Source organism: Odontesthes bonariensis, chromosome 1 (genome assembly GCF_027942865.1).
Source record: "Odontesthes bonariensis isolate fOdoBon6 chromosome 1, fOdoBon6.hap1, whole genome shotgun sequence".
NCBI lineage: Eukaryota > Metazoa > Chordata > Actinopteri > Atheriniformes > Atherinopsidae > Odontesthes > Odontesthes bonariensis.
Genome location: NC_134506.1, coordinates 42,662,504 through 42,676,719, shown reverse-complemented (window position 1 = coordinate 42,676,719; position 14,216 = coordinate 42,662,504). Strand labels below are relative to the sequence as shown.

The 14,216-nt window shown below is 43.7% G+C and overlaps 1 protein-coding gene across 12 annotated transcripts in view; it reads left to right on the top strand.

Moving 5' to 3' along the window:
• The window catches only part of herc1 (HECT and RLD domain containing E3 ubiquitin protein ligase family member 1), a 108,291-nt gene that overhangs the window by 10,284 nt on the left and 83,791 nt on the right, over positions 1–14,216 (top strand). For all 12 annotated transcript variants that reach the window (XM_075467264.1, XM_075467230.1, XM_075467254.1 and 9 more), the window contains 12 exons: positions 34–129; positions 223–417; positions 1,921–2,232; positions 2,330–2,426; positions 4,087–4,230; positions 4,344–4,471; positions 5,428–5,572; positions 8,118–8,289; positions 8,754–8,888; positions 9,302–9,467; positions 10,291–10,416; positions 12,045–12,266. In XM_075467264.1, the coding sequence (XP_075323379.1) occupies positions 34–129; positions 223–417; positions 1,921–2,232; positions 2,330–2,426; positions 4,087–4,230; positions 4,344–4,471; positions 5,428–5,572; positions 8,118–8,289; positions 8,754–8,888; positions 9,302–9,467; positions 10,291–10,416; positions 12,045–12,266 (1,938 nt within the window). The remainder of the gene's footprint in view (positions 1–33; positions 130–222; positions 418–1,920; positions 2,233–2,329; positions 2,427–4,086; positions 4,231–4,343; positions 4,472–5,427; positions 5,573–8,117; positions 8,290–8,753; positions 8,889–9,301; positions 9,468–10,290; positions 10,417–12,044; positions 12,267–14,216) is intronic.

Genomic DNA, 14,216 nt, shown 5'->3' with positions numbered 1-14,216 from the left:
CCGAGCATTGATCAGTGTGTTTGATCGTATCAGGGATCCTCAGCAGATCGCAGCCAATGGCGAGAGCCCACGCGGACCTCCGAAGGCCTGTGTTCCCTGTACGAGGCGGCGCTCTGTCTGTTTGAGGAGGTAAGACGTTAAAAAGCAGCATTAAAAAATGCTTTAAAGCATTAAAAAACAGAAAAATGTGTCCAAGTGTAACCGAGTCCCTTTTTCTCTCAGGTGTGTCGAATGGCGTCGGACTATTCTCGCACCTGCGTGAGTCCAGACAGCATTCAGACCGGCGAGGCGCCGGTGGTGTCGGAAACCTGTGAGGTTTACGTGTGGGGCAGCAACAGCAGCCACCAGCTGGTGGAAGGCACCCAGGAGAAGATCCTGCAGCCCAAGCTGGCCGCCAGCTTCGCCGACGCACAGACGGTACGTGGAACAAGTCGCCTTTCCTTCAATGCATCAGTCGCACTGGCCAATGTAACAGTGGGATGCTGCATTAATATGATGACATCAAGCATTTAAATTCAGATTTCACTGCTTCTCCCACAGGAGCTACTGAAATAAGTACAACAATATGTAACTGTACTAAATAAACAAGTTAACTTGATGGTAAATGCTTCTAAAATGACATTTAAAAACATATTGATACAAAAATATTAAATAGAATATTACATAAAATGATTAAATAAAAATATTTCATTTAAGCTTTTCTTTATATTTCTCTTTATTTACTTTGTCGCTCAGTTTTCAATTTCAAATTATGTTTATCTATATTTATCTTATTTTCTTTTATGATGCATTGATCTATTTATTCCCTTCCCAATGATTTTATTCCTTTATTCCTTTTTTAAAATAACAAATAAAACTGAGAGCCAAAGTAAGTTTAACAAGTTTAAATCAACGCAGCTGAAAAAAATAATTATTTTTCACTTTCTATGTGATTATTTTTGTATTTTACTTGCTTTTATCATCATATAAACGTATTTATGGCAGCTTCAGTCCTTCGTACAGTCGATGTATTTTTATTTGTCCCTCTCAGTTTTGTTACCTGATAATTCCCGCTGCTTATTTGTCCAAAGTGTTTTTTTTTTTTTTGTTTCAATTTTACAGTCTTGATGGCGGGGGGCGGGGGGGGTTGTAGATGTGCACTTTCAGGGCTTTTGTGGTTTGCAAAATCCCATAAAAAATGTCGATCAATACTTATATCGAGTAGATGCCCTTTAAATGGCAATTTAAATATGTTTTTAAAAGCTGTAGCTGACATGATGTCGGACCACAGCACTCATTAATGAACCGAGTTTCATCCCGGCTGCTGTGAACTCTGTAAACTTTAGCAACATTTGAAACATTTTCAGGTCAGAAAGTAGTCGTTTAGATCCCCAACGTGTTGAAAACCTGACAAAATACCGGCTGTTTACAATTTTGTTCCCACGAATTCGGCGCTACCAAAGCTAGCCGCAGTGAGCAACGCACTTCTGGTTATTTTCACACAATAAAATACCCGTTGCCTTTTATCATAGGGAGAGCCATTACGATACAATTGGTGCTTTTGTTTTGAAAACAGGAAGTGAACCTACCCTCGTTGTAGCTAGCTTGAAACTGCCGTTTTGACAGGAAATGACGATCAGTGATGTTACGTTACGTTGCATCTTGGGTAGTTTGAGTATGAGTAGTAACCTCATGATGCATACCCAACATTTCGGAGAATCTAGTATGCATCCGGGAACTTCTCGCTTACTCAAACTTGCATACTAGCTCAAAAAGTTAGTATGAGTAGTAGGAGAAGTATGCGGTTTCGAACACAGCCTTTGACCTTTTTACTGATCCACTTCGCGGAGCTTTAATACCTTCTGTCCGCCTTAACTGTCCCTTTTTGTTGAAATGCTGCTTTCCAGTCACAAAGACGAGTTTTTCGCTGTGTCTCCGCAGATTGAAGCGGGCCAGTACTGCACGTTCGTGATCGCCTCCGACGGCTCCGTCCGGGCCTGCGGGAAGGGCAGCTACGGCCGCCTCGGCCTCGGAGACTCCAACAACCAATCGACGCTCAAGAAGCTGACCTTCGAGCCCCATCGAGCCATCAAGAAGGTGTCGTCATCCAAAGGCTCGGACGGCCACACGCTGGCCTTCACCACGGAGGGGGAGGTGTTCAGCTGGGGCGACGGTGACTACGGCAAGCTGGGCCACGGGAACAGCTCCACACAGAAATACCCCAAACTCATCCAGGGGCCGCTGCAGGGGAAGGTAGGAGGCTGCGCTCCCCGTTTATTACCACCTTTTGGGATGTTCTGCTCGTGTTCTGCTGAGTTTTTCTGACACTGAGTGTGATGTTCTGGGTCAGGTGGTGGTTTGTGTGTCTGCTGGCTACAGACACAGCGCTGCAGTCAGCGAGGATGGAGAGCTCTACACCTGGGGGGAAGGAGACTTTGGGAGATTAGGTACGTTCCACCTGTGCGCTCGGGTTCAGTTTCACTGAACAAATTTAGACGTTATCGCTTGTTCTGGTGCATCGATGAGGAAAAAGAGTTTGAAGTGTCCCAGTGAGCAAAGGATTTCACCTCATTCCACACACTCATCCCCCCTCACCTCCCGTCCCGGCTTCTGTTAGCTTCTGTTAGCCTCTGTTAGCTTATTTTAGCTTCTGTTAGCCTCCGTTAGTTTCTGTTAGTTTCTGTTAGCCTCTGTTAGCCTCTGTTAGCTTCTTTTAGCTTCTGTTAGTCTCTGTTAGTTTCTGTTAGCTTCTGTTAGCCTCTGTTAGTTTCTGTTAGCTTCTGTTAGCCTCTGTTAGCTTCTGTTAGCTTCTGTTAGTTAGTTTCTGTTATTTTCTGTCATTTTATGTTAGCTTCTGTTAGACTCTGTTAGCTTCTGTTAGCCTCTGTTAGATTCTGTTAGCTTCTGTTAGCTCCTGTTAGTTTCTGTTAGCTTCTGTTAGTTAGTTTCTGTTATTTTCTGTCATTTTCTGTTAGCTTCTGTTAGACTCTGTTAGCTTCTAATAGCCTCTGTTAGCTTCTAATAGCCTCTGTTAGCTTCTTTTAGCTTCTGTTAGTCTCTGTTAGTTTCTGTTAGCTTCTGTTAGCCTCTGTTAGTTTCTGTTAGCTTCTGTTAGCCTCTGTTAGTTTCTGTTAGCTTCTGTTAGTTAGTTTCTGTTATTTTCTGTCATTTTCTGTTAGCTTCTGTTAGACTCTGTTAGCTTCTTTTAGCTTCTGTTAGCCTCTGTTAGTTTCTGTTAGCTTCTGTTAGCCTCTGTTAGCTTCTGTTAGCTTCTGTCAGTTTCTGTTAGCTTATTTTAGCTTCTGTTAGCCTCTATTAGCTTCTGTTAGCCTCTGTTAGCCTCTGTTAGCTTCTGTTAGTTTCTGTTAGCTTCTTTTAGCTTCTGTTAGCCTCTGTTAGTTTCTGTTAGCTTCTTTAGTTTCTGTTAGTTTCTGTTAGCTTCTGTTAGCTTATTTTAGCTTCTGTTAGCTTCTGTTAGCTTCTGTTAGTTTCTGTTAGTTTCTGTTAGCCTCTGTTAGCCTCTGTTAGCTTCTGTTAGTTTCTGTTAGCTTCTTTTAGCTTCTGTTAGCCTCTGTTAGCTTCTGTTGTTTCTGTTAGCTTCTTTAATTTCTGTTAGTTTCTGTTATTTTCTGTTAGCTTCTGTTTATTTTCTGTCAGCTTCTATACTTTCTGTTAGCTTTTGTCAGTTTCTTTTAGCTTCTGTTTATTTTCTGTTAATTTCTGTTAGTTTCTGTTATTTTCTCTTAGCTTCTGTTATTTTCTGTTAATTTCTGTTATTTTCTGTTTATTTTCTGTTAGTTTCTGTACTTTCTGTTAGCTTCTGTTATTTTCTGTTAATTTCTGTGATTTTCTGTTTATTTTCTGTTAGTTTCTGTATTTTCTGTTAGCTTCTGCTATTTTCTGTCATTTTCTGTTTATTTTCTGTTAGTTTCTGTACTTTCTGTTAGCTTCTGTTAGCTTCTGTTTATTTTCTCTTAGCTTCTGTTAGTTTCTGTTATTTTCAGTTTATGTTAGCTTCCGTGCTGCTGACTGTTGACAACCCCTCATTTGTGTTGTGTGTTTTCTGTGTGGAAAGAACCTGACCTCTGTCATTGTATGTCCAAACAGGTCACGGTGACAGCAACAGCCGCAACATTCCTACCCTGGTCAAAGACATCAGCAACGTTGGAGAGGTGTCATGTGGGAGCTCCCACACTATCGCTCTGTCCAAGGACGGGCGCACCGTCTGGTCCTTCGGAGGAGGGGACAACGGTGTGTAAACACTCCACATCTGATTTAAATGCTTCATCTCACAAATGAAGAATAAAAAGCGGGTCGTTTGTCCTGCTGGGAGTAAATCATAACAAACATATGTTCACCTGCAGGAAAACTCGGTCACGGTGACACTAATCGAGTCTACAAGCCCAAAGTGGTGGAAGCCCTGCAGGGGATGTTCATCAGGAAAGTGTGTGCAGGAAGCCAGTCGTCTCTGGCCCTCACCTCTACCGGACAGGTAAGGCGGTTCTTCACCTGCTGGGACTCTGACGGTGATTAAAGGGACAGTTCGCCTCTTTTGACATGAAGCTGTGTAACATCCCATATCAGCAACATCATTTTTTTTTGAGTCATTCAAGCAAGCTGTAAAGTGTTTAGCTTAATCTATGCTATGTTATGACGAAAGATGTATGAGACATATTTTTTGTTCATTTATATTTTCTTTCTTTTACCCAGTTCTCACGGGTCGACCATCAATAAAGCCCAGTGTTTTGATAAAGAATATCTTGCCTCATGCCTATCACTGGAGGAGCTATACTAGCAACATCATTTCTGAACATTTTCTTACCCCCTGCTGCGTCCTGTGAGCAGAGTTCCAGCCTCGTTTTGATGTTGATGAAGGTAGTCCGGCTAGTTGGCTGGGGTTTAAAAAATAAAGCGTTTTGCTTCTCAAAACAATATGCGTTCAACAGAGTAATACATTTGCATCACAAAATCATTCTCCAGGAAAAAGTCAGACTTCACAATTGCTTGGCCCTATTTTCTCTCCCTTCGTATCACTGCCTGCTGCTGCCTGCAGACAGCCGCGCCTGTTACGGTGTTTGCTGCTCGGTCTGCACTTCGGTCTACACAGCAGGCAGTGATACGAAGGGAGAGAAAATAGGGCCAAGCGATTGTGACGTCTGACTTTTTCCTGGAGAACGATTTTGTGATGCAAATGTATTACTCTTTTGAACGCATATTGTTTCGAGAAGCAAGACGCTTTATTTTTTAAACCCCAGCCAACTAGCCGGACTACCTTCATCAACACCAAAACGAGGCTGGAACTCTGCTCACAGGACGCAGCAGGGGGTAAGAAGATGTTCAGAAATGATGTTGCTGATATGGGATGTCATACAGCTTCATGTCAAAAGAGGCGAACTATCCCTTTAATGTGAGGACTTGTGTCAGAGCGCTCTTCCTCCTTTTGTGCAGGTGTTTGCTTGGGGCTGTGGCGCCTGCCTGGGGTGCGGCTCCTCCGAGGCCACGGCGCTCAGGCCCAAAATGATCGAGGAGCTGGCTACCACCAGGGTGGTGGACATCTCCATCGGGGACAGCCACTGCCTGGCCCTGTCGCACGGTACTTCTCTCATTCTTAACTTCTTTAAACTCTTATCAACCTTTTCTGATCTGCAGATGGTTGAATGTTATCAGCTGCTGCTGCCTGCGGTCGGGGATCAGCGCTCTGTGTTGCTGTACGTGATGAATCGTCCGTCGACTCACAGTTTGAACGTTATTTTGCTGACACAGTGAGATTTTGTTTGTCAGGGACTGTCGCAAGAAGCATTGCGCAACAGCAAATACAGTAAACGTTTGTTCGGGCTAATACTTAACTTCCTAAAGTCTGACACAAGTTCACAAATTCTTCCTAATTCAAACAAATCGCATTTATTCATAAAACACATTTAAAATGTGCTGCAACAGAACACGAATGAGAAAAAGAACTCCAGCACAAAGCCTGAGGCGGATTAAAGGCAGCTGAAAACCAAAAAAGACACAGAGTGAAACCCAATTAAAAGGTAGAAAGTAAGAAATCAAACAATAACAGTGCAGTTCAAGGCCAATAATAAGAAAATCTTTTCGCCTTTTAACCCTTTAAAATCCTCACTGAGGAAAAGAAGCAAAAGAAAAGTGTTTCTTTGCACTTTTTAATTTCCTTGGAGCAACAATAATCACAGTCAGATGGTTGGGCTGAGTCTTTTATCCCAAATAACTTGATGATAAAAGTAGAAAATCATAGCGCTTACTTACCTAAACTGAGACTGTAGATTTTAGTTGGTGAAAATGTGCCGTAGCAAATGTTAAAGGGATAAAATCTGAGTTCCCAAAGTGCTCTGACAGACCAGTGAGAGGAAACCGAGAGCCAAACAATGACAAGTTAGGCATCAGCCAAGAAACGAACCAGTTTAGAATATTAAAAACAATCAAAGTGAATAAATGAAGAATGAGGTCACATGAATGCCAATCCGTCCCCTCGAGAGTTGAGCCTCGACTTCGGAGGCTGCCAGGAAGGCCTCTCCCAACAATTCTGATACATAGTGAGGGACCCGACCCATAGAGGCTGTAAAGTGATCAATAAATGCTGAAACGTACAGGCAGCCAGGACTGGGCTGACGGGACACTGGCTGTTAGGACCGGTAAGAAGTGGAAGGTGAAGTCAAGGTGTGTCTCTGCTGAGGGCCAAGATTATTTATCGTGAGGTTGGTGGAGTTCTGGGGGCCGAACGCTGTTTTATCATTCAGACGGTCGGATACAGTCAGCGAGGCCTCTTGGGTCTCAGTGGATATCTGTGTGTCGTCCCCATGGCGATGAAGAGATGTTGTGACACACGACGAGTAGGGATAGGAATCGAAAACCGGTTCTTGTTGAGAACTGGTCCCCAGTGTTCAACAGTAAACATGGCGCCCAAGCGGTACAAACGCTCCAAAGTTTGATTACACATCCCTAAAAAAGACGACAACAGGGCAACTTTCAAAGTGAATATTTCACCAAAGGGAGGAAATACTACCAACATGCAATAACTATGAATGAATGTCGCGTTTTCGATCTGCTCCGGACTAACGTTGGTGAATCTGAACCCAGCAACGTTAGCAACGTTAGCAACGTTAGCATGTCCTCGGCTAACACTGCAGGTAACTAACTAACAAACACTGCCTATCATGTTAGCACCATTTGCCTGATTGTAAAAGCTGCTGTTAGTAACGGTTAAGGTTAAATGAATGCCTTCTCAGGCATTACATTTAGATGAAATCATGAGAGACAGAGCCTGACTGGCTCAGAGCCAGAGGCTGGTGGTACTACCCCCAGTTCACCTCTACCTCCAGCTTCTCCTTTCACCAGAGCAGGAAGAGTTCAATTACCCAGGCCATGATAGACCAATGTGGACCTCACCGTTGTTGGGTTTGTGAGGTCATGACTCGTGTTACTTCTAAACCAAACAAAGTTGATGCTAATCGACCGGTTTGTTGTCCTTTTTCTCCAAATGAGAATCGATAAGGGAACCGAATCGTTAAGCAGAATCGAAAATGGAATCTTTCGTTTGTTTTATGTTATTAATGTTGTTTGTCTTTAATGATGCTGCTCCTTATGCCTTTTAAATTGCCCCTCGGGGACAAATAAAGTGTTATCAAACCAAATTAGAATCGTAAAAATCTTATCAATTCCCATCCCTAACGATGAGTCTGCCGAGGGGAGGCATGTAAATAGAGACTTTAATGGTACCTAAAACACAGCCCTGCAGTACACCGCAGGTAATACCAGCTGTGGAGGATGTGTAATTACCTGTTTGGACCACATGAGTTCTGCCTGAAGCTCCAGTCCAGCTCCCTTATAAACCAACCTCGGTAACATCTAAAAGCAGCTTCTCAGAGGACCTGAGACCCATGAAAAGCTTTAATAACAAACAAAATCATTTTAGGAAGCTTTCTAAACCTGCCGAGGAGTTGGGGGGGGGGGGGCAGTGACCGTGGGGAAGTCCTCAGAATTTAGAGGCAGGTAGATTTGTGTTCATCTGTGTGGGCAATGGAGCCAAAGTGAGGCTCACACAGTGCGAGTCTGATTGGTTCCAGGATTAGTAGAATAATTATTATTGCTCTGATTATCTCTGATATTTCTTCTTCTTCCAGACAATGAGGTGTACGCGTGGGGCAACAACTCCATGGGTCAGTGTGGCCAGGGCAACTCCACAGGACCCATCACCAAGCCCAAGAAGGTGGTGGGCCTGGACGGAGTCGCCATCCAGCAGATCTCAGCCGGGACGTCCCACAGCCTGGCCTGGACGGCTCTGCCCAGAGACAGGTGGGTCACAGCGGAGTCAGGAAGCTCAGCGGGTGGGTGGTTGGAGGGGCTGGAGTTGGTGGAGGATGCTCCTTTCTTTGTTTCTTTCTTGGTGAAGGATGATCCTGTATTTCCTCCTCTGAAGGAGCTCGTTAAGGAAGCGTCGGAGCTCCTTTCCTTAGTATTTGGAGAATTCAAATGGCTCCCATCAGGGCTGCTGCTCACATTCTTCCAGCTCAGGATACTTCCTGTTCGATGAATTCATCCCTGACATCTCTCCTTCCCCTCATAGTGTTTGCCATCGTGGTCTGAGAGGTGTTTTTAGGTTTTATTTGAACTATTTGACCGGGACAAGATGAAACTGACAGTAAAAGGCTGGTGTTCCACCCTCTGCTGCTCTCACTGTTCCTGATGTTGTGTTAAATCTTTGGTGAGTTAAGCAGCTGTGTGGAGCTGATGAGATCCTCCTGATTTTTGCTCTGCAGGCAGGTGGTGGCGTGGCATCGGCCCTACTGCGTCGACCTCGAAGAAAGCACCTTCTCCCATTTGCGCTCCTTCCTGGAGCGCTACTGCGACGGCATCAACAGCGAGGTTCCTCCTCTGCCCTTCCCCTCGTCCAGGTCGGTGTGGCGGCCTGAAGCAGCTACAGTAGTTTTTTTCTATCTCCTCATTTCCAATGAAAACCTTTCTTTTTTTTTTTTTAAACATATCTATATTACTTTTCCAAATTATACATGAAAAGCTTTGTATAGAAGCATGAAAGCGCCTTATATTACACAGAACGTGGTGAACAAGCAAACAAACAAACAACCATACAACAGCAAAAACCCACAGAGTGAAAGAAAAGAACAAAAAAAGGAAAACAAACAAAAAAACAAAACAGGAAAACCTGAAAAAAATCTATTCAAAACAGATTAATATTAAGTACAGACAAGGACCAAAACAAAAAGAAACCATACAACGACATTAAAAGCTCAAATCTGTTCATCAGTTAAAGGGATAAGTAGATAAAAGAAAACCTTTCTGTTTGCAGGGAACATCATAACTTCCTGAAGCTGTGCCTTCGGCTCCTGTCCAATCACCTGGCTCTGGCTTTGGCCGGGGGCGTGGCCACGAGTATTTTGGGTCGGCAGGCCAGGCCTCTGAGGAACCTTCTGTTCAGGCTGATGGACTCCTCCGTGCCGGATGAGATTCAGGAGGTAAAAAAAGACTTTTGTGATCAGTCAGCATGAAAAACATCTCAGTGTCCAGAGGGCGCTGTGAGATGGGGCTCTGTTAAAGGGACAATTCGCCTCTTTTGACATGAAGCTGTATGACATCCCATACTAGCAACATCATTTATGAACATCTTCTTACCCCCTACTGCGTCCTGTGAGCAGAGTTCCAGCCTCGTTTTGGTGTTGATGAAGGTAGTCCGGCTAGTTGGCTGGGGTTTATAAAATAAAGCGTTTTGCTACTCAAAACAATATGGGTTCAAATGAGTAATACATTTGCATCACAAAATCGTTCTCCAGGAAAAAGTCAGACCTCACAATCGCTTGGGACTATTTTCTCTCCCTTCGTATCACTGCCTGCTGCCGACAGCCGCGCCTGTTACTGTGTTTGCTGCTCGGTCTGCACTTCGGTCTGCACGGTCTACACAGCAGGCAGTGATACGAAGGGAGAGAAAATAGGGCCAAGCGATTGTGAGGTCTGACTTTTTCCTGGAGAACGATTTTGTGATGCAAATGTATTACTCTGTTGAACGCATATTGTTTTGAGAAGCAAAACGCTTTATTTTTTAAACCCCAGCCAACTAGCCGGACTACCTTCATCAGCACCAAAACGAGGCTGGAACTCTGCTCACAGGACGCAGCAGGGGGTAAGAAGATGTTCATAAATGATGTTGCTGATATGGGATGTCATACAGCTTCATGTCAAAAGAGGCGAACTGTCCCTTTAAACTGAGAGCTCTTTCTGAAGCTGCTGGCTGTTACTGTGACGGTGAAGTGGTGACTCCGTGTGTGTGTGTTTTCTCATCAGGCGGTGATTGAGACGCTGTCTGTGGGGGCGACCATGCTGCTGCCCCCCCTGAGGGAGAGGATGGAGCTCCTCCACTCCCTGCTGCCTCAGGGCCCCGACAGATGGGAGAGTCTCTCCAAAGGACAGGTACCTGCAGCCTGGAATGATGGAGGAGGAAGTTTCCCACCTCCAGCCTCTCTGATTCAAACCAGTGAAGATTTAAGTTTGTTGTTAGGGTTAGTTAAACCAGATAAGACATAGCCAGAGGTCTCACTTAGTGGTACTGCGACACTGGTTATCACGACTTGTGTGCATGTAAAACAGATGAATTTGGCAGCAATAAATCGGTTTTTCTTGCAGTTCTCTGTGAACATAACTCCTCTTCCGTCCCCACTGAGCTGCATTCCTGCTTCTTTTCATCAGAATCAAACATTCAGATGAATTCAGAGCATCTCTGAGAATATTCTAACAGGGTAAAACCTGCTTTCTCTTTGTGTTTAAATGACTCAAACACAGTCGGTGCTGCTTGATGTTGGTGACCATTCACCTTTACAACCACTGGATTGTTTTTCTGGGCCTAGGTGGATTCGTCCCTCCTGCAGTTTTTTTTGCTTTCTTTGCATTTTAGAGGCAGATCTCCAGTTTTTATTTTGAACTGATTTGTACATCAGCAGGAATGTAGCACAGCACGGATGAAGGCAGATCTGTGTCAACAGAAAAGTGGAATAAAAACTTCTAACTTCCACTAAAATCAGTGAATAATCGTGATCGTTATTTTGGTCACGATCGATAAGAAGTGAAGCAGCTTCACGCTGACACTGAAAGGCCGGAGTTAAAGCAGAAGCTCTCTCACTGGGACTCTGGTCCTGCTGCGTATTACAGGTGCGAGCTGGTTCTGTGGGGCATCTAAGAAACACTCAGTGGGGTCCCATAGCACTGAAAGGATCGGATTATTGGCTAAATTACAATCAGACTGAGTCATTAAGTGCATGTAGACACCTTAATCTGACTAAGAATTGGATCTGATTGGATTCAGACCCCGAGATAACTGGGTTGAAAGTCACTCTAAACCTGCTTGTAGACGCTGAAGCACGTGGTGAATCAGACTTTGCGTTCTGCGCATGCTCCAGATGTTTTCCCGGGGTCGTGACCCGGAAGTCAAAGGAGACGATATTCCTGTTGCTGTCGCCGTCAGAAAGAAACAAACAACGCGATGGAGAATGCTCCGTTGGGCATCGAGTTTGTGCAACAAGCAGCTCATCACAGACCAAATGTAGAGGGACGTAGCTTCATCTGGCTCTGCGTTCTCCATCTTTCTCCAATGCCTGAGTTTGTTGTTGTTGTTGGTGGTGAAGAGGTCAACAGGAAGTGGCTCTATTAGCAACAGCTGGAATGGGTACAACGCCACCTATCATACCGGGGTATGACACGCTTTGTGCCTCTGATCCCATTCATTCACCGCCATATATCCAAGGAGTATTACCCTTGCTCAGCTCGGTCTTATTGTAATTTAGCCAATAATCCGATCCTTTCGGTGCCATGTGACCCCACTGAGTGGCTGATGGCTTTCTTTGGTTAATGGCTCACTTTGGCTGGTTGTGTTGGCGGAGAGAAAATCCACCGTGGGGGGCGTCCAGTTTAGATCAGAAGCTTTGAACGCTTGTAATTAAGCATTAAAGGTGCAGATTGATATTTAAGGTCCTACAATTACTTGGATGAGGAGATCCGGACTTCCGTCCTTCAGAAACTGAACGCTCTGTGTGTGTGTCTCTCAGAGGATGCAGCTGGACATCATCCTGACCAGCCTCCAGGACCACACCCACGTGGCCTCGCTCCTGGGCTACAGCTCTCCTGCCGACGGCCCCGAGGTCTCTTCCACCGGGCCGACCTTTACAGCTCCGCCCGACCCCCCCCACGGCACCACGGGGGGCCACCCCGACACCCACCTGGCTGAGATCCTCATGAAGACGCTGCTCAGGAATCTGGGCTTCTACACGGTGAGCGACTGAGCGGTATTGATTCGGTTTTTGCTGCATCATTATAATGTGTTTAGAATCGATGTCGGCCGACGTTAGGAAGGCGGGAAGCCATCAGGAAGTCGGCTTATGCAGCACCAGTGTTCCCGTCTCCTCACCTCCTTGGTCTCTGAGTGCTGGAGGCAGAATGAGTCATCTATAATCCTTTATGGTCACCTGCTGCCTGTTTTCCTGGCAGGGCAGCGGCTTGTTCCTGCGCCAGCATCTCTGAGGAAAGCTTTATATCGATTGTAACACACACGCACAGGCTGACTTAAAGTGTGTGTGTGTATGTGATCACGCAGGCCTGAACATTTAATGCTGATTGGTATTTTTCTGAATTTATCCGCACCGCTCTGTGTTCTCTTAAAAAAAATCACCTTCAGACCTTCAGATTTCTCAGATAAAACATAGAATAGAATAGAAAAATACTTTATTTATCTCCCAATGGGGGAAATTCTAATTCGTCAAGTAGCTCAACATTTTTTTAAATATTTACAATGATTGAATTAACAACAATAATAATTCTACTACTAACTAAATAATAATAAATGACTAAATTTCATGTCAAAAGACTTGTTCCCATGTCAAAACATGGGAACAAGTCCAGTTTTTTATCCTGCTGCTGCTCCACATCTGCACTTTGACTGGTTCATCCCTTGAGTTAGGAGCCTTTCTTCTGCTGGACGGGACTAAAAATGGGTGAAAAAGCAGCCAATGTTTATCTTTTTATTAGTGCTGGGCAATTTAACTCGTTATTATCGCGTTAACTTGTTAATTATTTAACGCCGATAAATATTTTATCGCGCATTAACGCAGGTTTTATTATTGTAAAAGTCTGTTGAATGCATCACATTCACACAGTTACAGCAAACACCACGAAGCATGGAGTAATAAAATAAAGATAACTAGCAGGTAACATCACCGCTACAGGTGCTCCTCGGTCTCTGTGTGAAGCTAACGGAGCTAACCGGCGCTACTTCCTGTTTTACTTGTTTCAACATAAAAGCACATATTTCAAATTTTTTTAAAAACTCCTTCATTTACTGCCAAGTTGAATTGTCTTCTCAGCGTAGTAGTTCCAGTCTAAAATATCACTTAAAGGCAAAACACACAACTGATAGCAGCAAGTCATTCAAGGAAACAGACAGTGGAGCGAGGCTTCTACATAAAAACTACAGAAAGACGCTGATGTAAAAAGTGTGTTTGCACAACAAATGTTATGGCACTTTCATTCATATGGCAGCACATTTAAAATAAAACTAAATGCTAAAAGCTATACACTACTTTTGAATAAATGTTTGGATTTTGCGTACAAATGCGATTAATCGTGATTAATCTGGGAAATCATGAATTAGATTAAACATTTGAATCGTTGCCCAGCCCTACTTCAGACCTTCAGATTTCTGAGATAAAACATGGAAACGGGTCCAGTTTTTATCCCGCTGCTCCACATCTGCTCTTTGACTGGTTCATCCCTGGAGTTAGGAGCCTTTTTTCTGCTGGATAGGTGCAAGGACTGGACTGAAAACTGGTGAAAAAGTAGCCAATGTTTATCTTTTTTTTTTTTTTTTTTTTTTTTAAACATTTATTTATTAAGAATTTTGTTCATTTTATAAACAAACAGAGTTCAATACAAAACAGCACAATGGCACAGTAAGGTACATAAAAAATATAATAAAACAAAACAAAATAGAGAAAGGGGACTTGTAATAAAGCATAAATAAAGCAAGCATATGGTTTGTACTCACACAAATCCACGCTACAATCATAAATAAAGATTACATTATAATATAAAAAAATACAAAGACAAGACAAAAACAAAACTAAAAACACCAGAGATTAAATAAATGAATCAAATAAAGACAACTAAGTCCTTTTGCCATCCATCCAACCATCTACATCCATATTGTTATTCTCAAGAAAATTTTA